The following is a 27180-nucleotide window of genomic DNA, read 5'->3' on the forward strand; positions in this document are numbered from 1 at the left end:
ACTGCCCCTCACCATTCCCCTAACCAAGAGTCATTTGCAGGTAATGTACAAAAGAAACCCTTCAAGTGTTGGCTTCTTCTAGAAGCCTAGCGGCACTGCTCTGGAAAGAAAGGGGTTCTGTTCTCCAAAATCACACTTTTTGCAGATTTTCTTATCTACTTATTAACTTATGCTCACATTTCACTGGGAGCTCCTCAAGTACAGAGCACTATAACTCAAGAGTCACTGAGCTACAAAGAGCACTAAAAACTTTTGAAGAATCACAGATTGGTTTGGGTTGGAAGGGACCTTTGAAGGTCATCTAGTCCAACCCCCACACTGAGCAGGGATATAGAATCATAGAACTGTTGCAGTTTAAAGAGACCTCTAAGATCACTGAGTCCAACTGTTGACCTAACACCACCATGGCCATTAAACAAATGTCCTGAAGTGCCATGTCTACACAGTTTTTAAACTAGATCAAATTGCTTGGAGCCCTGGAATGTTTCCAGGGATGGGGCATCTACCACTTCTCTGGGCAACCTATGGCAATGTTTGACTACCTGCATCAGACACTAGAGAGAAGACAGCCATTTTGTTCTATCTCCCCTCTTGCAGTAGAGGTCTTTGTGCACTTTGTTCTTTGACCTCCTGGCTAAAGGAAAGCCCAAGCACCAGTCTCCATACGTGGAATCTGGATTAGCTGCAAATGCCAGGTCCCGTTGGAAGTCAGATCCCAATTTGTTGCAGAGAAACAATCCATTGGAATTGTGTTTTCAAGGGAAAAATGCTTTACTGGACGTGCATGGCCAGCAAATGTCAGAGCATGGCAAAAGCAGAAAGAAGGTTATTCCAGAACAGCTTAGACTTCTTGTGATGTCCCAGGCCACTCCAGCCTCATTCCTAAATAAAGCTCTAACTGGAATGAATGGTCATCACAGCCCTGCTCTGATCTTTCCCCTTACTCTCTCAGATGATAAAAGAGCACAACGAGTTCTTTGTTTACAAAGTTGTATTGCTGAGGCAATCACATGTGAAATAAGCCTCCCAGTATTGCTGTTGTACACATTTCCTGTCATTTTTGGAGCAGATATCTCCAAAAACATCTTCTGGCCTTCTGCAGAGGGAATGAATGCTTCCTTCAAGCCTTTCTGTCCCTGTAGGCATTTGTAAGTAAGGTGGGATTTTATGACCAAGTATCCAGTCCCTTGGTGTTGTCCAAAGTGGAGACATCTTGCATAATGATGGTCAAGAAGTTCTCTCATCCTGCCCTTACCACTCATTTGCTCCCTCATGCTGGCTAAAGAAGTTCCACATGCAGGAAATTGAACATCTTGATAAACTCACAATGTCAACAGACATCTAAGATGTTCATCAGCAAGATGATATCACAGAATCACAGAATGTTAGGGGCTGGAAGGGACCTCAAAAGACCATCCAGTCCAACTCCCCTGCCTGAGCAGGATCACATAGAGCAGATCACACAGGAACACATCCAGGCAAGCCTTCAGTGTCTCCAGAGGGGGAGACTCCCAACCCCTCTGGGCATCCTGTTCCAGTGTTCCATTGTTCCATCACCCTCACAGTGAAAAAATTCCTCCTCATGTTCCACAGAACTTCCTATGCCTCAAATTGCACCCTTTTCCCCTTGTCCTGTCATTGGGCATCACCAAGAAGAACCTCACTCCCTCCTCTTGGCACTTACCCTTTACGTCTTTATAAACATGAATGAGGTCACCCCTCAGTCTCCTCCCCTCAAAGCTACAGAGCCCCAGCTCCCTCAGTCTCTCCTCATAAGGAAGATGTTCCACTCCTTTGATCATCTTTGTGGCTCTGTGCTGGACTCTGTCAAGCAGTTCCCTGAGGCCCTTCTTGAACTGAGGGGCCCAGAACTGGACACAACATTTGAGATGCAGCCTCACCAGGGCAGAGTAGAGAGGGAGGAGAACCTCTCTCAACCTGCCCACCACAGCCCTTCTAATATACCCCAGGATGCGATTGGCCTTCTTGGCCACATGGCTCTCAGTGTCTAGAGGACCGCTAAGATCAATCTCTTCAGTGACCTGTTCATCAGCTCCACTCAGGAACTTTCATGCATTTATTTTACAGGAGGAGTTTGTTTGAGGTATGCTCTTATCTAAGAGAATTCATAAGGCCTTACAAGATGACTTATGATATATATATATAAAAGCTCCCTGAGTTTATATGAACACTTGAGTTACAGTAATCTGTGAATTCACTCAGATTTGTAGCTCAGCATAAAGCTGTCAGGTTGTTGGGTTTTTTTTGGACAACCCTTTTGATTTACCATCCTATGGTGAAAATCACTGCAGGGATCTGGAGAAGGTCCAGTTCTATTTGTTTAAAGTCCTGATCATGTGGCTCTGGCATTCCTAACATAGCCAGCAATCATTTGCTTTTAATTACCGTTCATCCCAACCACAGAAGTAATGAATGTGGCTACCACATCCAACTTACAGGCTGTGTAAACTCTTGAGCTGGGTGGAACTTTCTTCTATATAGAGGCTGAACTATAAATTTAACTCAAAATGTGAGCCCTCTTAGCTTATTTTAGGCAGGCCTTTATAAGTTTAAAACACAAACAAACCAAAAAAAGGAAATGAAGAAAGCCTGAAATGAAAGATTTCACACAATACACCTGATTCACTTCAGAGGCAATTTCCTGGCCTCCCCAACCTCCTGGTATGACTGTAGAAACCTTAAAAAAACAAGTTGATTTAAGGTTTCTATTTATTCAAGGTGTCCAGTTTCCAGAGGAGACTGTGACTTGTAGTTTTAAACTCAATTTAGCATTTCAACTCATTTTCAGCTGGGTCCCTGTGGAGCAACAATTAGAAAAGGAAAAGAGTTCAAAGAAGAAGGGTTGTAACCTTTCAGTGGTATGTTTGCTTGGACTTTGAAGGAAGAAAATAAAGCTGCTACTATTCTTCCTACATTTGGCAAACACCGGGTCAGATGGACGGGTTGAGAACCTGTTGGCATAGAGAACTTCATGGCTAGGTGCAACCAAAGGCATTTTCATGGCAGTTGATGCAAAGATTCATTTTTTAGGGGTTGTTTTTTTTTTTATTGTGCTGGTTATCTCTTGATGAAAAAGAAATCTCACATCAAATTTGAACAAGAGAAACCTAACCAAAAAAAAAAAAAAGGATCTGCCCTTCCTAAATCCATGCTGGCTGGGCCTGATCCCTTGGCCATCCTGTAAGTGCTGTGTGATTGCACTCAAGATGTGCACTTGCAGCCCAGAAGGCCAATCAGATCCTGGGCTGCATCAAGAGAAGTGTGGCCAGCAGGTCAAGGGAGGTGATTCTCCCCCTCTACTCATCTCTGATGAGACCCCACCTGGAGTACTGCATCCAGTTCTGGAGCCTCTATTACAAGAGGGATATGGACATGCTGGAAGGTGTCCAGAGAAGGGCCATGAGGATGATCAGAGGGCTGGAGCACCTCTCCTGTGAGGACAGACTGAAAGAGTTGGGGCTGTTCAGTCTGGAGAAGAGAAGGCTCCAAGGTGACCTTATTGTGGCCTTCCAGTATCTGAAGGGGGCCTACAAAAAGGCTGGGGAGGGACTTCTCAGGATCTCAGGTAGCGATAGGACTAGGAGGAATGGAATGAAGCTGGAGGTGGGGAGATTCAGGCTGGATGTGAGGAGGACGTTCTTCATCATGAGAGTGGTGAAGCCCTGGAATGGGTTGTCCAGGGAGGAGGTGGTTGAGGCCCCATCCCTGGAGGTGTTTAAGCCCAGGCTGGATGAGGCTCTGGCCAGCCTGATCTAGTGTGAGGTGTCCCTGCCCATGGCAGGGGTGTTGGAACTAGATGATCCTTGTGGTCCCTTCCAACCCTGACTGATTCTATGATTCTATGAAGATGACCTGTTCCATAATCTTGCCTGGCACTGAGGTCAGGTAAGGGAGTGCAATGCTGCCTTATGAGGCGAGGTAGAGAGCCCTGGGGCTGTTTAGTCTGGAGAAGACTGAGAGGGGATTTAATAAATGTTTATAAATACCTGAGGGCTGGGGGTCAAGAGGGAGGGGACAGACTCTTCTCAGTTGCACCCTATGATAGGACAAGGTGCAATGGATATAAACTACAGCACAGGAGGTTCCACCTCAACATTAGGAGGAACTTTTTCACTTTGAGGGTCACAGAGCACTGGAACAGGCTCCCCAGAGAGGTTGTGGAGTCTCCTTCTCTGGAGGCTTTCAAGACCCATCTGGATGCATTCTTGTGTGACCTGTGCCAGATTCTATGGTCCTGCTCTGGCAGGGGGGTAGGACTCGATGATCTCCAGAGGTCCCTTCCAACCCTTAACATCCTGTGAATAACATGGGCTTTGTCACTGGTATCTTACTCAGAAATAGGATAAAGAAATCACACACAGACTTACTTTGGCATTTTGAAGGGGAGGTTGGTAACTAGAGGGCCGATAGTACCTCCTCTGAGTAGCATCAGTGTGAATGTCTCCAAGAAACAGCTCCTCCACCAGGTGGTCTAAGTTGTGGTGCAGGTACTGCTTCTCCACACGGATCAGCTGGAGTTCGTGCATGGCAAAATTGAGAGCTTTGGTGCATTCGCAGCCGTTATCTTCTCTCAGCAAATCGTAGCTCACATCCTGCTCCCAGGGACTGTCCTCTGGTACAAATCCAGGACACGTATGGTTCACCAGCTCACTTAATTTCTTGGCTATTGCTTCGTTGTGGCAGATGATCTGGATGCTGCGTAGCTGATAATCAGCCTCGGTGCCCCCTCGGATGATCCAGGAGGCCTGGCGGAGCCGTATCTTGCCACGGATGACTAAGGTGTAGATGGGGCTGGTGCAGCGATTGCCACCATAATAAAACTGATAGGCCTTAAATGTGTTGTTGTGGTAGAACCTGTAGGATCTGGTGATGAACTCTGGGCCTGCTCTGACTTCACAGCTGTGGGAAAACAGAAAGTGACAGGAAGGACTTTTTAGCAAGGCCTCATTTCCTGTACACCACAGGTGTCAAGACTGAGCAGCGAGGGTCAGAATGACACTCACTGTCAATACAGCCTGGGGGAGGAGGTGACAGAAAGCAGCCTTGAGATAAAGGACTTGGAGGTTGCTGATGGGTGAGAAGCTGGACATGAGCAGGCAGCCCAGAAGGCCAGTGGCATCCTGGGTTGCATCTAAAGCAGTGTGGTCAGGAGATCCAAAGAGGTGATTCTGCCACTTTGGTCTGGTGGAACCTCACCTGGAGTACTGCATCCAGCTCTGGAGTCCTCAACACAAGAAGGGCATGGACCTGATGGAGCTGGTCTAGAAGAGGGCTGTGCATATGATCAGGGGGTTGGAGCTCCTCTGCTATGAGGAAGGATGAGGAAGCTGGGGTTGCTCAGCTTGGAGAAGAGAAGGCTCTGGGGAAACCTAATTGCCACCTTCCAGTACCTGAGAGGGGCCTGCAAGAAGGCTGCAGGGGGTCTGTTTACAAAGGCCTGCAGTGACAGGATGAGGGGCAGTGGTTTGAAATTAGAAAAGAGTAGATGTAGATTGGATGGTAGGAAAAAGTTCTTTACAATGAGGGTGGCTGAGCACTCAAACAGGTTTCCCAGAGAGGTGGTTGAGGGCCCATCCCTGGAAATATTCAAGGTAAGGCTTGACAGGGCTGTGGTAGACCTGATCTAGTTGAGGATGCCCCTGCTCAGTGCAGGGAGCTCAGACTAGATGACCTTCAGAGGTTCCTTCCAACCCAGATGACTCTATGAAGCCTCCACCGGTACTTGGGTACTAATGTCCCTCCGGCATGAACAGGAGCAAATAGGAACCAGGCATCTGTAGGCTACCAGTTAACCAATGATTCCCTCTGCTGCTGTGCTGGGATTAGTATATTGCTTCATGGTAATCATATCTAAGGGCTTTATCTTCGTAGGCTTAAATAGTTTTGAGTCATGTTTTGCTTTATCTTTTTGTCTAGGGACCACCATGTGACTCAATTCCTCTCACCCAAAAAAAAAAGCAGCAGCTTATTAAATATCCATTCTTCCCTTTTGCATGGTAGATTTAGCAAAAGAGATGATATCACCAGAAAGTGAAATGTCAAACATCCAAAGAAAAGTACAAACTGGTTTTTGTGATGCTGCAGAAGCTTCTCAGTGGAGCTCCACCAGCTCCGGCCTGCAGAGGACGTATTGGTTTGTGTCATAGAATCATTCAGGTTGGAAAAGACCCTTGAGATCATCAGGGCCAACCATTAACCCCATTATATCAAGTTCATCACTAAACCATCACTGAGAGTCACATCTAAATGACCTTTAAACAGATCCAGGGATGGTGACTCCATCACCTCCCTGGGCAGCCTGTTCCAATGCTTGACTCTTTCAGAGAAAGAATTTTTCCTAATGTCCTCAGTTCTTCCACTCCAACTTTCAACAGGGGTGGCAGTTAATGCCAAAATTCTACGTGGTGTGAATTTGGACCATTCAATATGTAGATTTTGGGGTATTTTTTGTGGGTTGTTTTATTTGTGTTTGGTTTTCACAGAATCCCAGAATGTTAGGGGCTGGAAGAGGCCTCTGGAGATCATCTAGTCCAACCCCCCTGCCAGAGCAGGATTACATAGAGCAGGTCACACAGGAACACATCCAGTCCAGTTTCCCTCCCAGAGAGGGAGACTCCACAATCCCCCTGAGCAGTCTGTTCCAGTGTTCCATCACTCTCACAATGAAAATATTTTTCCTCATGTTTCCATGGAACTTCCTATGCCTCAGTTTGCACCCATTGCCTCTTGTCCTGTCATTGGACATCGCCAAGAAGAGCCTGGCTCCATCCTCTCAGCGCTCATTTATATGTATAAACATGAATGAGGTCACCTCTCAGTCTCCTACTCTCCAAGCTACAGAGCCCCACCTCACTCAGTCTCTCCTCATAAGGAAGATGTTCCCCTCCCTTCATCATCCTTGTAGCTCTACACTGGACTCTCTCAAGCAGTTCCCTGAGGTCCTTCTTGAACTGAGGGGCCCAGAACTGGACGCAATATTTGAGATGTGGCCTCACCAGGGCAGAGTAGAGGGGGAGGAGAACCACTCTTGTCCTTGCTGACCACAGCCCTTCTAATATACCCCAGGATGCCATTGGCCTTCTTGACCACAAGAGCACATTGCTGGCTCCTGGTCAGCCTTCCATCAACTAGGACCCCCAGGTCATTTTCCCTTTCAGCGCTCTCCCGAGGTGAGCCCCTGACCTGTAGTGTACCAGACTTTGTTGTTGTTTTGGGTTTGTTTCTTTTTTGGTTATGTTTTGTTTGTTTGGGGGCTTTTTGTTCGGTTGTTTGGGTTTTTTGTTTGTTTTGGTGGTGGAGTCACCATCATTGGAGGTGTTCAGGAGAAGACTTGATAGGGTGCTTGGTTGAATGGTTTATTTGATTAGGTGGTGTTGGATGATGGGTTGGACGCGATGATCTCGAAGGTCTCTTCCAACCTGGTCTGGTCTATTCTATTCTATTTTTTCTGAAGATGTAAATGGCAGTTAAATTCCACTTGCTATAGAAAGCCCCTTTGTACCTTCAAACTTGTCTCCTTTGTCACAGATATACTGCTTAAGGTAAATAAATACTCTCCCTTCTGTTAAACACCCCCCTGAAGTGTTTCCTGCTCCAAGTCACTTTTAATAAGCATGTGAGTATTGCCTGCTGAGACAAAGAGGGCACAAATACTCTCTGAATTACAATTCATCATGTAGAGAGAGGGACAGAAATACTGCTTTTTCATGTCTTTCTTTTTGCTAATAAAACCTGTGCTAGACACAGGTTGTAAATACAAGGACCTATTCAATGGGTCTGATGCGTGGAGTCAAAGACAGGACAACGTTCTGTTTGGATAAGCATCCATTCTGGCAACTTGTTGGGCTCCTTCCTATTCAGAGAGAGATTTAAAGATATTTCACAGCATGCTGTTTAAAATCCAGGCTATAAATTGATTCATCGAGACAGCTTTACAGCATGCTTTCTTAATGTACATACTGCTGCTCCTTTTATGCAGAGATATATAGAAAGCAGCTGGAATTTAGAGTATCACCATATTAAAGAAAACTATTTCCAGTACTGTTTAATGTGGGGAATATTCATTCTTACCTCTCTGCTTCACAGAATCATAGAACCCTTTTGGTTGGAAAAGACCATTACTATCATGGAATACTAGAATGGTCTGGGTTGGAAGGGACCTCCAAAGGTCATCTAGTCCAACCTCCTCTGCAGTAAGCAGGAGTATCCTCAACTAGATCAGGCTGCCCAGAGCCCTCTCAAGCCTCACCTTGAATATCTTCAGGGAAGGTGCTTCAACCACCTCCCCAGGCAACCTGTTCCTATGTTCCACTACTCTCATGGTAAAGAACTTGTTCCTAGCTAAATCTACCCTTCTCTACTTTGAAACCATTGCCCCTCATCCTATCAATACAGGCCTTTGTAAACAGTATCGAACTCTACCAAGTTTGGTGCTAAGCCAATGTCCCTTAGAATCACACCTATGCTCTTCCACAGAGATTACTTGAGCATCTTGTTTTCTCTTTCCTTACCCAGTAGAGACCCAGTGACCCTCAATATTGGGAGGCATCTGCACAGTGATCCGGGCTCCATTGTGAAGGTGTTTCAGCATATGGTGACACTGTGACTCCTTGAAAGCCCTCCATGCACTCTTCTCCAAGGAACGAGGGTGGGACCTGCTGTCTGGGTGAAGAAGGGCAGAACCTTCTCCCAGCCCTGTAATAGAAAAAGGTTAAATTATCATGAGACTCTGCTGCATAAGAAGGGTTTCCACACAGTAAAGAAAGTTATGAACATCTTGTACTGAATGACAGTTGTTTGTGTTGTTATGTGTCTGGCAACGTTCAGCTTACATTTCTTTTCTCATCTGAAAAAAGCAGTTATAGAACCATTTGGTTGGAAGCGACCTTTAAGATATCAGTTCCAACCATTATCTTTCTCTATCAAGTCTGGTGCTAAGCCATGTCCCTCAGCACCACATCTCTGCATCTTTCAAACACCTCCAGGGATGGGGATTCAACCACTTCCCTGGGAAGCCTGTTCCAGTGTTTGAGAACCCTTTCGGTGAAGACGTTTCTTCTAATACTCAACCTAAATCTCCCCTGGTGCAACTTAAGGCTGTTTACTCTTGTCCTATTACTTGTTACTAGGGAGAAGAGACTAACCCTCACCTTGCTACAGCCTCCTTTCAGGCAGTTGCAGAGCAAGAAGGTCTCCCCTCAGCCCTCTTGTTTCCATGTGAAACCACCTCAGATGCCTCAGCTGCTCCCCATAAGACCTATTTTCTAGACCTTTCTCCAGCTTTGTTGTCCTTTCTGGACCTGCTTCAGTGCTTCAATGACTTTCTTGTAGCAAAGGAATAAATATCAGAATCTTTTCCACTTCGTCATCTCGCCAATATCCATTAAATAAATTTGCTTCACAAAATATGAGGGAGGGGAATCTGCTCCTCTATTCCACTCTGGTGAGACTCCACTTGCAGTGCTGGGTCCAGCTCTGGACTCTTGGCACATGAAAGACATGGGCCTGCTGGAGCAGGTCCAGAGGAGACCATAAAAATGATCTGAGGGCTGGAACCCTTTTCTATGAGAACCAGCAGAGAGACCTGATGTTGTTCAGCCTGAACACAAGAAGGCTCCAGAGAGACCTTCATGTGGCCTTTCAGTACTTAAAGGGACCTACAGAATAGACAAGATGACTTTTTAACAGGGCCTGTTGTGATAGGATGAGGAGTGATGGTTTTAAACTGAAAGAGGGAGATTCAGACTAGAGAGAAGTAAGCTGAGGGTGGTGAAACCCTGACCCAGGTTCCCCAGAGAGGTGGTAGAAGCCCCATCCTTCGAACCATTCAAGGTCAGGTTGTTTGGGGCTCTGAACAACCTGCTCTAGTTGCAGATGTCCCTGCTGACTACATGTGAGTTGGACTTTAAATATTCCTTCCAACCCAAACCAGTCTGTTATTCTATGAAATACACTCAGGAAAAGGGCTTGAACCAAAGTGTGGCATTTCCATACCCAGGAGCTGTGGCTCTGAACCTGAATTTTACAGGCATGTCCATAATCTCTGGTCAGGACAATCAAAAACATAGACCTTGAAACCTTCAGAAAGTTGCATCCAGATCTGGGCATAGCCTTTGAGGTTTCAGCTCACCTCTAATTTGAACACTTCTATAATAAACTTGCAAATAGAGGCTACTCCTTAAATCCAAGGGAAAACAGACACTCCAAGCAGAGCCTCTGCACACAGGAAGCCTCTGTGATGACTGAGGTACTCAATTAAAGGCAGATTTGGGTATTTTTATTTTAAAAGGGAAGAAGAATTTCTAAAGCTGCTTTTATCTCCAGCACACTGTAATTTTGGTTTCTAGTAAGGTATACATCCAACCCCCACCACCAGTGCTCTCTACAGATGCAGCTTCAGAAGGAATGTGTCTTCATCCTTTAAGGCACAGCCTGTTCTCAAGATATGCTGGAAAATATAGATCAAAAGAAAAATATACATCTAGAGGTTAGGAGGTCACAAACATGAACCTTACATAATGGGCTGGAGGAAATGGTATTACTTTACCAGAAGGAATTTAAGAAGCAGCAGGCTCGAAAGTTAATACGGAGTGAGGTAGAGGGCTGGTGGTGTGCTTGGGAAGTCAGGGTGGCTGTCTCAGGAGAGGGATGTCTCACTAACATGTGCTTCCAGGAGCTGTGTCTGGGATTCACCCTCACCTTTTCTGGTGTGCTTTTGGCTGACGTGCTCAAGAACCTGTTGGGGTTCACCAATGCATGCTGCAACCCTACATTGTGCTGGGATACTTAGTGCAGAGTCCTGGGAAACCTTCTCATAGCATTTCAGATCCTAAAGGGGGCTTCTAAGAAAGATGGGAACAGTCATTTTAGCAGGGCCTCTTGTGACAGGACAAGGGGTGATGCTTTTAAACTAAAAGAGGGAATGCAAAGAGTGCTGAGCACTGAATGATCTAAAGATACTGAGATCCATGAAAAACAACTTCACAGAGTCTTTACTGGAAAAATCTGGTCGCTTTGTTGCTGGTTACAAACAACTCTTCAGTGTGGGTGAGAATTTACAGCCTCACTTTCTAAAGGGTAATAAACAATAGAGAAGCTTTGATATTTGAGCATGTTGTCTGAGATGCCCTTAAAGGAACCTAACTTTCAAAGGGTCAATACTTCTCCCTTTCTGCACACCAAAGCTTTTCAGGTATTTCCACATTGTTGGCTAGATGTAGATCCAAACAGCTCCTGTTTTGCTGCCAGAAATGTTAGGGCCACGGCAGGGTGATGCTGTGTTTTTGGAGAGGCAGGATAGGGTCACTGCTTTGTGTACAGCTCTGTGCTGTGTCTGCAGCCTACCTCCCTTGGATCAGCACTTGACATTCTCAAAAACTCGAGCTTATTTAGTTTATCTGAACCATAGAGCAGATATCACAGGGCCTTCACACCACCAGAGAACAAGTTCAGACAGGTACAGGTGACCTTACTAGCGTTTTTATTTTTGTCATCACAAACCTTAGCTACCTCATCTACTTGGAAGATGTCGCTGCTCACTGTGGGGCAGGGGCTGGACTAAATGACCTTTAAAGATCCCTTCCAACCCAAATCATTCTATGATTCTATGAATCATAGTTAGGGACTGAGAGCTTACCTTCTGACACCCTTCTTTAAGTCTCCACACACTAAAAAGCCCACTCTACTTCAGCACCTTGTTTTGAAACGGAGTGAATGCTCCTATCCATGGGCTAAGAGCAGCTTTTGGGTCCTGAGAGGTAACCCTGTAGAAGCTATAGCCACCACTATTAACTTTGAACAGAAACAACCCTGCTGGGATGCCTCCTTCAAACAAATTATCTCACACTGAAAAAAGCCGTTGAAAATTTCCATCTCTTTTCAAGGTTGTTAAGAGTTTGAAATCTGCTGTCAGGATGAAGCTTTGAAATGGTTCAAGTGACTAATTCCAAGGCATGTTTATTATACCACTGGCTTTTAAGCAATTGTATTTTGCCCAGCTCATGTCATATGATTCATGAATACAGATGCACTTAAAAAAAAATTGAAAGATTTATTCATTTAAACATACTTGGGCACTGCATTTCTCCAAGCAAAAATTCCTCAGCGGGAGGATACCATCTTGTATGTGCAGATATCAAAGCAGAAAATGTAGTAACCACATGATACGTTCCCAATTATTCCCTGGAGGAAATAATGAAAAGATGAGGGCTTTGAGAAGGAGTCAGACTTGATGTGGTATTATACAGTTGTCTTCTCTTTGATATAGCTCAACAGCAACTGGGTCCCAGCTCTCCCTGACACATGGGTGTAGTTCTGTTAGTAGCTTGCAAATGATGAACTGTAATCACTGGATGGAAGAAAGATTGGAATTGATGGCCTCAGATCTGTACCTGTGAGAGGTACAGCTCAACAGAGGTTTAGGTTGGACATCAGGGAAAAATGTCTTCACAAAAGGGTTGTCAAGGCCTGGAACAGACTGACCAGGGTAGCAGTGGAATCGCCATCAATGAAGGGTTGAACAGACATGTAGCTGTGGGACTGAGGGACATCATTTAATGGTGGGCTTGGCAGTGCTGGGTTACCAGAACCACAGAATGGTAGGAGTTGGAAGGGATTCCCGGAGATCATGTAGTCTAACTCCTCTGCTAAAGCACAGCCGCATAAAGCAGGTTGCACAGGATCCTGTCCAGTCAGGCCTGGAATCTCTCCAGTGAAGGAGACTCCACAACCTTTCTGGGCAGCCTGCTCCAGTGTTCTGTCACCATCAAAGGAAAGAAATCTTTCCTGGGATGGACTCAATGATCTTAAAGGTCTATTCCAACCTAAATGATCCTGTGATTCTGTCAGGTTATTTCTTTGTGACTCTGTCCACCCAGCTGTGGCAAATGAGGGCAAAACCAGGTTTAGGTAATCAAGGCAGGCATAGGCATATACTGAAGGCTGCAGAGGCAGAGGAAGGGCTGTAAACACTGATATGCAGCATCACATAAGACCAGAATATGAGTTACAGTGTAAAATTAAACAGCAATAATGGGAACTTTACATACATTTGTGTTGCTGGAGCAAGGAAATAATTTAGCACAGGCTTCTTCCTTACCAAGTAATCATCTCAATGCCTTTGTGTTTACTGACATATGGCTGCACATATGACTACCATAAAAAGGAGACATAACTTCCCCTTGTCCCATCTGAAGATCAAAGACCAAGACTGGTGATACGCTTCCCACGCAGGCTGTAAACTGAACACAATCTTCCTGTGCTTTTCCTTCCTTTTTTTGATTCCACCAGGTGTTCAGAGGCAGCACACTGTCCCCCTGCTCCACCCTGGCAGTGCACAATGAGGTGCCCAGGCAGATGGTGGAGTTTCCATCTCTGGAGTCAAAGCCCACCAAAATGCTGTCCTGAGCAACCTGCTCTAGGTGAACCTGCTCTGTCAGTGAGGGTGGACCAGATGTTCTCCAGAGATCCCTTCCAACCTCTATCCTTCTATGATTCTGTATGTTCCCTCCTGCAGAGATGTCATTGAGTTTGGACTTGATGATCCTAAAGTTCTCTTCCAACCACAATGATTCTGATTTAAGAAGGTCTATTTGACCATGTTAACTGGGATGTTGCTGATAGGCTCAAAGTTAAAATGTGCTCTCATGAAGCTGGGAAAAGAACTTCATGGCTCTGCAAACGTTCACTTTGGAGCCTAGACACAGTTGCAGCATAGTTGGAGCCACTACTTTCATTCAAGGAGATCCAAGTCTGCTGTTCTCTACAGCAGAAACAGATGGTATGTTTCAATACCTCTGAGACACCCCATGTAAGTGTCTTGGACTCAGAGAGTGTCTTAGACTTGCTCTGACTGACTTTTGAGGTTTTCTGTTAGGAAGGGATCTGACCCACTTGCAAAGACAAAAAAAATTCAGAAAATCCACCATGTTATTACTCAGAAGTGTGACAGATTTCAAACAAGTCCCAGTCTTCACATGAGACTCCTAGCAATAATTCTGTGAACCTAGGGTGGTGTTCACATTAGATACATCACCACCAAAGGTCATAGGCTTGTATCACCCACCCCATGGTGGCTTCTTACGCAAAGGAGTGAGTTCAAAAGGAAAAGTCTGTCTGAAATGCCATCTAGAAAAACAAAGCAACCCAAATTAATTTTATGATGAGTTCATATCCAGCTTCTCTTTCATGACCAAGCCCTAACAGTATAGATCACAGCTTTAGCATCAACTAATTGAAAATAGTATGAGAGGTGCTACATCTGGCTGGGGATCCCAGCCCAGGTCCTCACAGATCACACTTCACAGGAGCACATGCAGCATCCATCTGGGTGGGAAAGTGGAGGTCAGCACAGCTGCCACTACAGACAAAGGACCTGAGCCTCTCAGGTTCACCTATAAACCTGTATCTGGTGTGGGAACAACCATTCAAGATAAAGATAATTGTTAAGATGGGCTACTGTCAAGTGCTCCAAAGATTTCTGCATATAGCTGCAAGTAAAATACAAATCTTGAAAGGGCAATCTGTTGGCAGCCAGGTACTCCACAGTGTTTCAAAGGTGGCTGTGGCAAAGTTCTCTGCCAACACATCTCCAAAAAAACCCCAAACCAAACCAAAACCCCCCCAAAACAAAGGCAAGATGCTAGAATAAAACCTGCAAGTTGGCTGAGTATCAGCCAGCAGCGTGTCCAGGTGGCTGAAAAGCCAGCAGCAGCCTAGCTTGGATCAGCAATAGTATGACCAGCAGGAGTAGGGCAGGGATCATCCCCCTCTACTCAGCACTGGTGTGGCCATACCTTGAGCAGTGTGATCAGTTTTGAATCCCTCACTACAAGGAAGACATGGAGCTGCTGAGGAGTGTCCAAAGAGCAGCAATGAAGCTGGTGAAGGGTCTAGAGCACAGGTCTTGTGAGGAGGGGCTGAGGGAACTGGGGTCATTTAGCCTGAAGAAAAGGGGGCTGAGGGGAGACTTACTTGCTCTCTACAATTACCTGAAAAGAGGTTGTAGCCATGTTGAGGTCAGTCTCTTTTTCCAAGTAACAAGGGATAGGCAAGAGGAAAAGGCCTCAAGTTGTGCCAGGGAAAGTTTAGGTTGGATATTAGGGAAAATTTCTCCCCTGAAAAAATTTCCAAGCCCTGGAACAGGCATCAGAGGGATGCTCCAGTCACATTGTCATCTTTGTAGCCTCCATTGGACTCTCTCCAGCAGTTCCTTGTCTCTCTTGAACTTGGGAGCCCAGAATGGACACAGTAGTCCAGGTGTAGCCTCACTAGGGCAAAGCAGAGGGGGAAAAGAATCTCCTTTGACCTGCTGGCCACAATCTCTCAAAGCACCCCAAGATACTATTGTCCTTCTTGGCCACAAGGGCACACTGATAGCTCATGATGAGCTTTTCCACCAGGACTCTCAGGTCCTTCTCCACAGAGCTGCTTTCCAGCAGATCACCTTTTGCCAAATGGGAGAATAAATGCTACCTAAAAGTAGGATTCCAACCTGGATTTAGACTGAGGTTGCTCAGCAGGAACCACATCATTTTTTTTCTTTCATTTGTATAACAAAAAGCACAGAAGAGCACAATTTTATGATGAAAAAAAAACCAACCTTGACTGATTACACAAGTTCAAAATACAGTTTGGTGGAAACACTTTAACCATTTCTGCTTTATTTCTGCTGCAAACTCTTTGCGAGTCAGGACTTGCCCGAAACTTGAAAAACCTTGCAGCAGATAAAGAGTAATTGGCTGGATTAAGTTTATAACTCTCCTTATCTGGGCAGTTGCCCTGCACAATTAAATAAATAGACATTTGGATTGCCCTCTTTCTTGATGTGGGATAGTGTAAGATAATGCCCATGACAGGCTTTGAGCTACAGCTCGAGCTTACGTAATTGCCACGGAGAATATAATGTCCTGTTACCAAGCCACAGGCTGTGTTTACCACTGTTTTCCCTGCACTTGAAACTTCAAAGAGTCCTTGCAGGATTGGGACCTAAATTAGCTACTACAAACAAAAAGGTTGGGAAAGGAAAGCTGGGTTTATGGCCCTGGAAGCAGACAGGACAATGATTTCCTTTCACATGGATCTGTTGCATTGCTTGTGCACACAGACTTTCCAGGTCCAGCTTTCAAAGAGAGAGTGGAACATCCTGAAGAGAGATCTAAAGTATGCTTAGATGGGGCAGCTAAAAAGAAGCTTCTCCAAGGCGTTTGGTCCAGAATTGATATCCTCTGTTATCCTGGAGCTTGGTCCTTACTCAATGCCTCATTCTTGAAGAGGTTGGAGAACCAGGTCCCAAGCAGTTACACAGCCAATAACATCTGCTAAGTTCAGGATGATGGCTGTTACTTGTGTAAGGTGAAATGCTACTGCCCAGAGCATGGGCTTCTTTGTGGAGTGTGGCCAGCAGATCAAAGGAGGGGATTGGTGAGACTTCAGCTCTGGTGAGACTGACCTGCTGGGTCCAGCTTTGGGGTTCTCAGCACAGGGAAAGACACAGACCTGTTGGAGCAAGTCTAGAGTAGACCACAAAAACTATGTGAGGGCTGGAACCTGTCTGCTATGAAGAAACATTTGAGGGAGTTTGGGTAGCTCAGCCTGGAGAAGAGAAGGCTCCAGCAAGACCTTATTGTGGCCAATAGGTAAGATGGGGACAGACTATTTAGCAGGGCTTGTTGTGGCAGGACAAGAGGTGATGACTTTAAACTAAAAGAGGGAAATTTAGACTAGAGAGAAGGAAGACATTTTTCACACTGAGGGTGGTAGAATACTGGTACAGGTTGCCCAGAGAGGTGGTAGATGCCCCATCCCTGAAAACATTCAAGGTGATGTTGGACAGGGCTCTGGGCAATGTGATTCTGTTGCAGATGTCCCTCCTCACTGCAAGGGGATTGACCAAGGTTTCCTTCCCTCCCCTCCCAAAACATTCTATGATTCTTTGAGCCTATGTTTTATGAAGACCCAAAGGGTTAAAAATCATCTCCCTTCAGGGCAGCAGGAACTCTGTCACTTGGTGCAGCACTGGCCTGTAAGTTCAGTTCAATGTCAATGGTAGTTTGATCTTGCCCTCTTTGAAGGAAACATCTGCTCACTATCAGAGACATCTGCCACAGCTTGCAGACCTCTGCCCCGTACACCCACACTTTGGCACCAGGATTGATTCAGGTGGAACTGCCACCAGTGGTGACAGGACTTGTGTCTGAGTAAAGACAATGTCGAACCAGCTCACTACATACAATGTCACCCTCCATCAGCCCCCTCTTTCCCTTTTTATTGTCTTCCTGAGGACAACAAAGAGGGAAAGAAGGGTCTGAGGGATCAGATCACTTACTGATGGAACAGATCACTGAGGGATCAGATCACTTACTGACAGAATTTACTGAGGGAACAGATCACTCACCCCTTGAGTGTGGAGCACGATATTTGTCCATTTTATGAATCTGAGTATTTTTAGACCCTGATACATTTACTTCTTATTTTCCTGGCCAAGTTTTGAAAGAAATCACTTCTCAGTAACTAATTTGAGCAATACTGCCAGAGAACTTTTAAAAGCATAAACAGTTTTGCTCTGAAAAGCCCAGTCCTGTCTTACTCACCTTCATTAGTCCTATTTGTTGTTCAACAAATTGGTTTAGAGTTTATAACTCATTACACAATCAGAAATAAGCTAAACCTTCTTCTTAGCATCTGTATATAAAGTTTATATCAGCAGAAGAAATTAGCCAAATCTGTTTTGAGTCCACTTGAACGCAGCTTTTATTAACAAGGCTTTCTGGAGCTGAATGATCTTAGCATTTGACATCTGAAACTTCTGTGGCTTTTTGTCTAAGCAAAGAAAACAGTGATAATGGACAGCTTCCAGCTGCAAACCTTTCAGTTTTTGTTGGTTTGGTGTTTGGTTTTTCTTTTTTCTTTTTTTTTTTTGGTAACAGGTTTAATTTTGATTAATGAAGACAAGTTTTCAGCCAAACTTCAATTCAGTTATCTGAAAGCAGGCATTTCCTAATGCAATGAAAGCAGAAGCTTTTGCCTTACAGGGCATTTTAACTTGTGTTTTAAAGCTTTAAGCCCTAAAAATCCTCAACCATCCACCCACATACCCTCGGTTTTAACCCTTTAATTGCTGCATGCAATAGAAATGTAAAAAGAAAACATGATGTGCTGTAAAGAGACTTAACACTGTGATCCCATGGGATTGCTGATTATTCTTACAAATCACTGATTCAGGCCATCTGCTGACCCCAGGATGTTCCTATTGACTCCATGGCACAGAAGGAAGAGCTCTAAGCCAAGTTAAAGCTAAGGGAGTAACTACATTCAGGCTACGTTGCAGTGCATGATATGCCCCTGATCTCACTTTAAAGTTTGTAAGAGGGCAGTAGTTTCCCAGCACTTGCAGCTCAGATCCAATCTGTGCACTGCAACGCCTCTGTACATGCAAGGCACTGAGTTACATCTTTCTGCAACAACTTAGCTGTATGTTATTTGGTGATATATAGCTGCAGATGGAACAAATAGATGACTTTCCTCCTTCACCCTCTTTTGGCAGCTGCTGTTTTGATCTGATCCCTGGCCCTGATCTGTTTCCTGCTCCAGCCAGGGTTCAGCTCTGCTCTGTAATTCCAAGCAGATGAGCCGGGGACTCCAACCCTGTAATTACACCTCCTCTCTTTACCCTCTAACTTCAAACCTCCCATTTCGACTTTTACATCTCAGATCACAGAGCTTTAAAGAACACCTCTGGCGTCCTGGCAGGTCTGGCTCAGCTAAACACATTCTGACGCTCTCCGGATTTCATAGCTGAGCTTGTGAGAAGGGTACAAAACCCCCTCCCGGAGAACAGGGTCTCCTGCTCTTTCTTTACTCAAAACAAAGTACACAATCAGAAGTTCATGCTCGTTATTAATTAAATACCCTCTGTGTGCTTAGAACTTGTACAAACACAAGAGTTTTCCCTGCCACACAAAACCAACCCCCGGAGAAGCTCTGAAATCCCAGCTCACAGATCTCACACTGAAGCCATGCAGGTCCCTTGCACTGTAAAGAAAAATTCCTCTTTTTACAACTGAGACTGGGGTCCTAAGAAACTTCACTGAAGAGGGCTGGATGCTACAAAGTGCTTCAGAATTAGGAACCCTCCTCTGAAACAATGCTGTAAGCAAGCAGGTTGAGTCATTCTTTCAGAACTGTATGTCACCCAGAGCTTTCAAATCTGGCTGCCAAATGTTGGACATACCTAAGCAGTTAATTAAATAACCACCTTTTTCAGAAGATGCTCTTGAAGAACACTGGCTTTCTGAAAAGATGGGTTATCTGTTTAAGTGTCTAAATATAGATTTACAAGCTGAACTTGTAAATTTAAGTTTAAGTGCGCTGGGTTTTTCCTACTGAAGTTCTGTCTACTGTGCACTTTCAGAGAAGCACCAATCCAGAGCTAAGCTGAGAGAGTGTCAAAGCAAGACTGTGTAACACCAAGGACCTCTGCACTCTGCAGCAGGGCATTTTGAATTGGGTGCAACACCTGGTGCAGGCACGCTTTGCCGCTGATATCTTCCCAGTAACACCTCCACGGCAAAACCCGCCTCTTTGCCCACGGGTGAGCCGTGGGTCCTTGCAGGACCTCGGCTAAGCTCCCTGGAGTTTGGTAAGGCCATTCCTTCGCCCAGAATTGAGTAAAGTATCTTTGTGTGAGGTGCCCGAACTGACTGCGCTATCCAAGTAGCTGCAGGAGTGCAAGACTCTTTAAGATTCAGCTGGACAGGGTGACGGGGCATCATATCTGGACCTCTTCCATGAAAGGCTGGAGCAGAGTAGAACACCAGACACTTCAAGATTCAGCTGGACAGGGCGCTGGGTCATCTTTCCCAAGAAAGGTTGGACCAGATGATCCCTGAGGTCCCTTCCAACCTGGTACCCTATGATTCTATGAACATAAAGCTGCCGCCGCAAACTTTGGAGTTGGGTACTTTCTGCCTGACTTCATCCACTCCACGCCGCGCCCCACACGGTGATCAGGGGTTTTGTGAAGGGGTGCAGCTAACGAAAGGATTCAGGCAGATAGAACAAGATCGCTGCCTGCTTCGGCATCCATACGGATTTTCCCTCTGCCATAACCCCCAAGCCCGAGCAGTCGGGACATACCGCATCGACCCTCAGCCCTCTCCTCACCAGCGAGGCTGAGTTGCCCTCAAAAGTCACCCAGCGAGACAGGAACACCACGGAGCAGCCACCCGGCCCCTTTCCCGCACTCACCATGCAACAGCAGGGCTGGGAACAGGTATCTCATCAGGCTGCTGTACGGGGCAGACATTTCTCCGCCTCACAAGGCTCCTTCCCCGGCTCCTTCGCTCTGGCCGCCGCCGCCACTTCCCGCCGCGCCGCCCGCGCCTCAGCGCCGCCGCGGGCAGCCCACGGCCCGGCGCTGGGGAGCAGGCGGCTGGCGGGGGCCGGGGACCGATGGGCACTCTGCGGGGGCCTGTCCCCCCTCCTCGGGGCTCCCGCCTCTCACTCCACCCCGCTCCGGTTCTGTCACTCCCTGACAGTGTCCGCGCCGCTGCTCTGTCCCTCGCTGTCTCCGCGGAGCGCAGCGGCGGCTTCGCTTCATATTTCTCCTTGAAGCGGGAGGAGGAGGAGGGGTCGGGAGGTGGGGACTCGTCCCGGGGCGGGGAATGGGGGGTGGCCCCCGTAGGACACCGCTCCCACGGCGGTGGAAGGGGGGCCCAGGGCCCGGCGGGACCCTCGGCGGGGTTGGAGGGGGCGGGGGACAGCAAGCACCGAGTTCTGGAGGGGGGAGCTGGACAGCCCCCCGTGTTCAGTGCGACCCGGAGGTGGGTGGGATGCTATTGCGACGGGACAGCTGTTGACGACTTTAAACTAAAAGACAGAGATTTAGGCTAGAGAGAAGGGACTGATTTTCTACACTGAGGGTGGTAAAACACTGGAACAGGTTGCCCAGAGAGATGGTAGGAGCCCCATCCCTGGAGACATTCCAAGTCAGGTTGCTTGGTGCTCTGAGTAACCTGATCTAGTTGAAGATGTCCCCGCTCGCTGAACGGGAGTTGTGAACTGGATAACCTTTAAAGGTCCCTTCCAACCAAAACCAGCCTATGATTCTGTAACTTAAAAACAACTTATTTGCAGGTTTCCCACCTTTCATCTGAGCACCCAACCCGTTGGGTTGGGAGTCACATTCCTGTGGCTTAGTTGTCTCAAGTCTCTAAAGCCCCCACAGTGGGTAGAAGAGATTCAGTAGAAATGACTGTCTAAGCCTCTCCAAAACATGATGATTTAGATGTTTACAGAGATCTGACTTAAAATCGCTGTTTTCTGATCCAGGGGATTGGAAGCACAGGAGGGGGCTCTGAGCAACCTGATCTAGTTGAAGAGGTCCCTGCTCACTGCAGGGGGGTTGGGCTGGTTGACCTTTAAAGGTCCCTTCCCACCCAAAACATTCTATGGTTCCATGTTTCTGTGATTCTGTGTGCCTGTGGGGGGCTGGAGGAGGCGTGGGAAAGCATGTGGAGATGGTCAGTTCTCTCTCAGCTTCAGGGAGAGTGGCTCCTGATGCCTGAATCCCACATCCCAATGGGTACAAAATGAATCCTCACCACTGCACCCATAAGCTGGAAAGAAGGTTGGCGTGTGAAAACAAACCTTTCTGTGGTTGTGGCTTTCCATGTAAATCAGATATCTTAAAAGTTAAAAATAGATGTCAATTTTGCCTTCTTTGGAGCTGCTCTCCTGCACATTTTTCCTCATATCTGTTGCTGATTAGTTTTGCTTTTTAGTAGGGCCTGGTCATGCAAACATGCATGAACTTAATATTGTACATGTGAGTGGCTCGTGTGCTTGTGTTTAGGCACAAAGCTTTTGTTTGCAATGTCCTTGGACGGTGCCATCGTATTTTCTAGTTTTTGCCTGGACTTATGGGCTCAGCTGTAGGGCCTCATGGCAAAGAATGTGTATCAAATTGGAGGAAATTTTGAGAAAATCAGCAGCACTGAATTTTGAACAGCTTAACGGAGCTGAAGTGTTTACACGCTGCATGCTTGAAAAGAAATATAAACAATGATGATTCCTTCCAACTCCCTTGAGAAGGAAGAATAAATTTAATCTTCCTCACTTATATAGGGAGGAAACTGAGATAGAAACAAGTGGTGAGTCAGAATTAGAGCTCCAGCACCCTGGCTTCTCAGGGTTATGCTTGTGGCTTCACACGAATGATTTTTGAGCCAGAAAGGATGGTTTCCAGAGCACTTGGTGGCGGTCTGTCCAAGCCTGTAGCGGTCCTCTGTATCCTCACAGTGACCTGGAGAGAGATGTGCAGAGAAAAGCAACAGCCTTCAAGAAACAGGTGTCCCTCCACATGATCAGGTAGCACTGGTTAAGGCTTGCTCATCTTCCACCCAATCCTGTGAGTGCCACAGAAGTGGGTGTGAAGGGAGGTGATTGCTGCCCTAGACGCAGTGCATTTGGACAAATTGGGAAGCCTTGTGTGTCCACTTGACTGTTTCCATGACTAACTGAGGGAAAAATGTCAGAACTTGCACATGGGTCAGGACAATCCCCAGTATCAATACAGGCCCTGGGATGAAAGGATTGAGAGCAGCCCTGTGGAGAAGGTACTAGTGGGTGTAAAGCAGGACATGAGCCAACAATGTGCACTCAGCCCACAAAGCCAACTGTATCCTCAGCTGCATCAAAAGGAGCATGGTCAGAAGGTAGTTTTGGGTTGAAAGGGACCTTCAAAGATCATCTAGTCCTACCTCCCTTCACTGAGCAAGGACATCTGCAACTAGAGCATATTGCTCAGAGCTCCATCCAACCTGACCCGGAATGTTTTCAGGGATGGGGCATCTACCACCTCTCTGAGCAAGCTGTGTGAAAAATGTTTTCCTTCTCTCTAGTCTTAATCTTCCCTCTTTTAGTTTAAAATTGTTTAGAAGGGGCAACATCCAAAAGGAGAGGCTTTTTTTCTAGACACACCCATAGCCAGGTTGAGCAACAAAATTGTCTGCAGAAAGCAGTGACAGAGGATAGTCTGCATAAAGTAGTTTATCCTAAAGTAGTTTATGCTCCCAGAATGTCACTCTTTCTTCCTTTGGGAAGTGACAACACCCCTCACCCCCATGCCAGCACCATTAACAGCTTTTCCTAAGAGTAAAGGGCAGTGACTTTATTGTTCCATTGGCCAACTTGGTAAATGAGGCTTCACTTGTGATTTGCTATCAGCACAGCTTCAGGATGAAATCAATACTCAATGAGTTCAGACACGGGAGAACTTTCCCAAACTAGTGCAGATTTTGTTTTTCCTTGTCTTTTAAATTTTGGGTTATTTTAAGGATGTGCTTTTGGGTTTTGTTTGTTTGTGTTGTTTTGTTTTTCAGAATGATGCACGATTAATTTTTATTGTTATTTTTTTAAACAAGGTATCAAATCACAGAATCATTTGGGTTGGAAGAGATCTTTGAGATCATCAGCTGCAACTATTATATGCCCAGTCCTACTTGTTTCATTACTGTGCCTCAGTTCAGAATGGGCACTAATGGGAAGCAGTGACAACTAACAGCTCTCTGCACTTTGATCTAAGCAGCATGTCACATCAGCACTCATTAAAAACTGTATTAACCAACCCAACCACGACTTTTTGAACTTGAGCTCCTAGGGCAGAGGATATACCTAATTTAGGTGTAATGTAAAATAATTTATAAAGGCACCTCTCAGCCATAATCTCAGAAGTATTATGGGGGTTAAAACCTTTCGAAAAGGAAGTCGTCAGCAGAAGTATGCACAGCAAGGAGCCTTTTGGCTGATGGGAAATGAGTTTTGTGGCTGGGGCCCTCTACAAAAAGTATTAAAATAGGAAGAAAATGAACTTGTTGGACTTGTTGTGTGACACTTCAAAGATCCAGGCGTATCAGCATTGCACTTGTCTAGCTGAAGTGCCGGCGGGTTGGCTGGCTGCCAGTGCCAATCTAGTGGTGAAAGATATGTAAAAGAGGGAGAGGGTGGGAAAGAATGGAGGCAGCAAGTGTGTGGGACACCTTATGCTCTGGAGAAGAATGGGATGGGGCAGTGCTCTTTGACTCAGTAATGCTTTGGCAGTGCCACAACGATGAGTTGCTAATGGCTGCATTGTGTTTTTAAAAAGACAGTATGTGCTCTTGAGTAAGTCAAAGGAGAGGGACCTAAAGATTTATTGCAAAGGAGTGGAGTGACTAATTCACAAAGAATCAAACGTCAGATTTCCTTTTGTGAGTTGCCTATGAAAAAGTCATCAAAATAAGTGAAGATTTTGAGAGTTTTCCTGCATGTCCTTGTTGAGTTGGAATCCACAAGGCGAGGCCCAGAGTCTGTCTGACACACAGAGATGTGCACTACTGAACTTCTTTTGAATTCATCTTTTGCAGGAAAGTTAAATTGTACAAATGGCAATTGGTTTCTTTCTCCATTCAATTTGGGCTGAAAATGCTGTATTTTATGGGGTATAGCAGGGTTTATCAGTCCCTGCCTCTATCACTTTTATACTTTATAATAAGGTGTTTAAGCTGCTGGGTTTTAGTCTTATTCTCTGTTTTAAAAAAATAACAGAAAGAGCCTTCAGCAGAATATTCTTGATGCTTGGCTCCCAAATTGAGCAGAATATTCCACCTTTGCCTAGCAGATCCTTAATGAAGCCAATGGAATTTTATTATTATTTTATGGGACACTAGGTTCAGTTTTCTCAAGTATGTACTTGAGTACTGTGTCCAGTTCTGGGCCCCTCAGTTTAGGAAGGACATTGAGACACTTGAACGTGTCCAGAGAAGGGCAATGAGGCTGGGGAGAGGCCTTGAGCACAAGCCCTATGAGGAGAGGCTGAGGGAGCTGGGATTGTTTGGCCAGGAGAAGAGGAGGCTCAGGGGTGACCTCATTGGCCTCTACAACTACCTGAAAGGTGGTTGTAGCCAGGAAGCGGTTGGTCTCTTCTCCCAGGCAACCAGCACCAGAACAAGGGGACACAGTCTCAAGCTGCGCCAGGGAAAGTTTGGGCTCGAGGTGAGGAGAAAGTTCTTCATGGAGAGAGTCATTTGTCATTGGAATGTGCTGCCCGGGGAGGTGATGGAGTCACCATCCCTGGAGGTGTTCAAGAGGAGATTGGACATGGCACTTGGTGCCATGGTCTAGTCATGAGGTCTGTGGTGACAGGTTGGACTCGATGAGCCTCGAGGTCTCTTCCAACCTTGGTGATACTGTGATACTGTGTGTGATACTGTACCTGTGGTAATGCTCCCTTGCAAACTGTGGCTGTGAGATAGCGCTGGTTACCACAGAGGTCTATCCTTTATTACTCTTTCTTCTTCTAACATCTTCCTTGTTTGGGTAGATAACAACTCTGAGAAGTACATTTTGCAAATGAAGTTATGTTAGTCATCTAAGGCACAACACACAGGTTGGAAGTCTGCTCCCCAGTAATAAACATAGAAAATACAGACCAAACATAGTAACATGCAACCTGATCTAGTTGATGTCCCTGCTCACTTCAGGGGTATTAAACTAGATGACCTTTAAAGGTCCCTTCCAACCCAAGCCATTCTATGACTCCACGATAAAAATGAAATTCTTGTGGCCATTTTCCAGATAGGTTCTTTTCTCTCTGTGTTTTCCAGCTACAGGCAGAGACATGCAGGCACACACATAGAGCCCGTCTGCTAGACTAAACTTGCTGGTTTCTCAAAAACAGAATAAAAATGTAGCAGCAATAATCTGAAGTTGCTTTTTCAGTTTTCCTAGAGGAATTTGAAAAGTAGGTGGGAATAAAGGTATAAAACAACACAAAGAGTAGACCCTGTGGAGTGTGGGCCCTCCCAGACAAAGAAATCAAAGAGAGATGTAAAGAACTCAAACAAAGCAAATGGCTTTCCATAAAATAAATTCTCTCCTTGATCCTCCGCTTCTTTCTGGTGTTTAAAACATACTTGTGATTTGATTGCTTAGAGCCAAAGAGGAACTTCTCTGTGTAGATTGACTTTACTGTGAGCACAGAGAATGTCATGGTGGTGTTGCTGCAACCAGAATTTCAGGGCTGGGTCCATCTCCCAGTGAGCATGGTGGGGGTCGTCTTTGTGACTGGAGAGGGACACAGTAGGCCCTGGATGAGGCTGCTGAAAACACCAACTGGAAGAGTGAGCGCTTGTTGTACACTGACAGCGTTCTTCTGGAAGCAGGACAAACAGAGGCCAAAGTTATTTAGAATCATAGAATCATCCAGCATATGAGCAGTCACTCTAACCTTCACCAGAGCTGTTGACTGCATTCATTCATGACACTCAAATACCATGAAGATGCCTTCATAAATGTTGTTTTGTGCTGCAGTGATGTCACGAATTAATAAATATAAACAGCCAAGCCAGCAGACTGAAAATGTGTCCCAAAAATGCCTTTCATGTATTTTCTTGCTCTGTGGTGCTGTGCACCCAGTTGGAGTAATGCCTTTTTCCATCTCTGAAGACAAAGAAAACTCCTGGAAAAATTTAAGCACATGGACAGCATTGTTCATTGCTGCTTATATTTCCTCAGTTAAATGCAACTTTGATTTTGAGTAATTTCTTGGAGAAAATGTAAGTTATGGAAATTTTTAATAAACTATCCAAAGAAGCAGGTTTCATTTCCAAACTGGAAAAGGGGTTAGCATGACCTGCCAAGCTTGTGTGAGAGCCTCAAGTAGCAGCTCATGCACCTGGGAGCTACTGTCTTAGTTTCTTTAGTTTCTTGTTTTGCTCCTTCAGGGCCAATGCTTCTCCGAGTTAATAGCATCCTTGGGGAAATAGATTCATAGATTCATAGAATGGTTTGGGTTGGAAGTGACCTACAAGATCATCTAGTTCCAACCCCACTGCCGTGGGCAGGGACACCTTCCCCTAGATCAGGTTGCTCAAGGCCTCATCCAACCTGGCCCTGAACACCTCCAGGGAGGGGGCAACCACAACCTCCCTGGGCAACCTGTTCCAGAGTCTCACCACTCCCGTTGTAAAAAATTCCTTCTTCATCTTCAGTCTAAATCTGCCCTCCTCAAGCTTCAATCTATTCCCTGTTATCCTATCACTACAAGCCCATAGAAAAGGTCCCTCCCCAGCTTTCTTGTTCCCATCTTAGCATCTCCATTTTAAGAAACAGGCCAGTCCCCAC

The 27180-nt window shown here is 45.8% G+C and overlaps 1 protein-coding gene across 1 annotated transcript in view; it reads right to left on the minus strand.

The window, feature by feature from the left end:
• Positions 1-20613, minus strand: part of APCDD1 (APC down-regulated 1) — a 33148-nt gene extending 12535 nt beyond the window's left edge. The window contains exons 1-3 of the mRNA XM_009909944.2: positions 20266-20613; positions 8532-8715; positions 4389-4920 (exon numbers count right to left, since the gene is read on the minus strand). Coding sequence (XP_009908246.2) covers positions 4389-4920; positions 8532-8715; positions 20266-20323 — 774 coding nt within the window. The 5' untranslated portion in view covers positions 20324-20613. The remainder of the gene's footprint in view (positions 1-4388; positions 4921-8531; positions 8716-20265) is intronic.
• Between the last annotated feature and the right edge of the window lie 6567 nt (positions 20614-27180).

The sequence above is a fragment of the Dryobates pubescens genome, chromosome 9 (assembly GCF_014839835.1).
Source record: "Dryobates pubescens isolate bDryPub1 chromosome 9, bDryPub1.pri, whole genome shotgun sequence".
Classification (NCBI taxonomy): Eukaryota; Metazoa; Chordata; class Aves; order Piciformes; family Picidae; genus Dryobates; species Dryobates pubescens.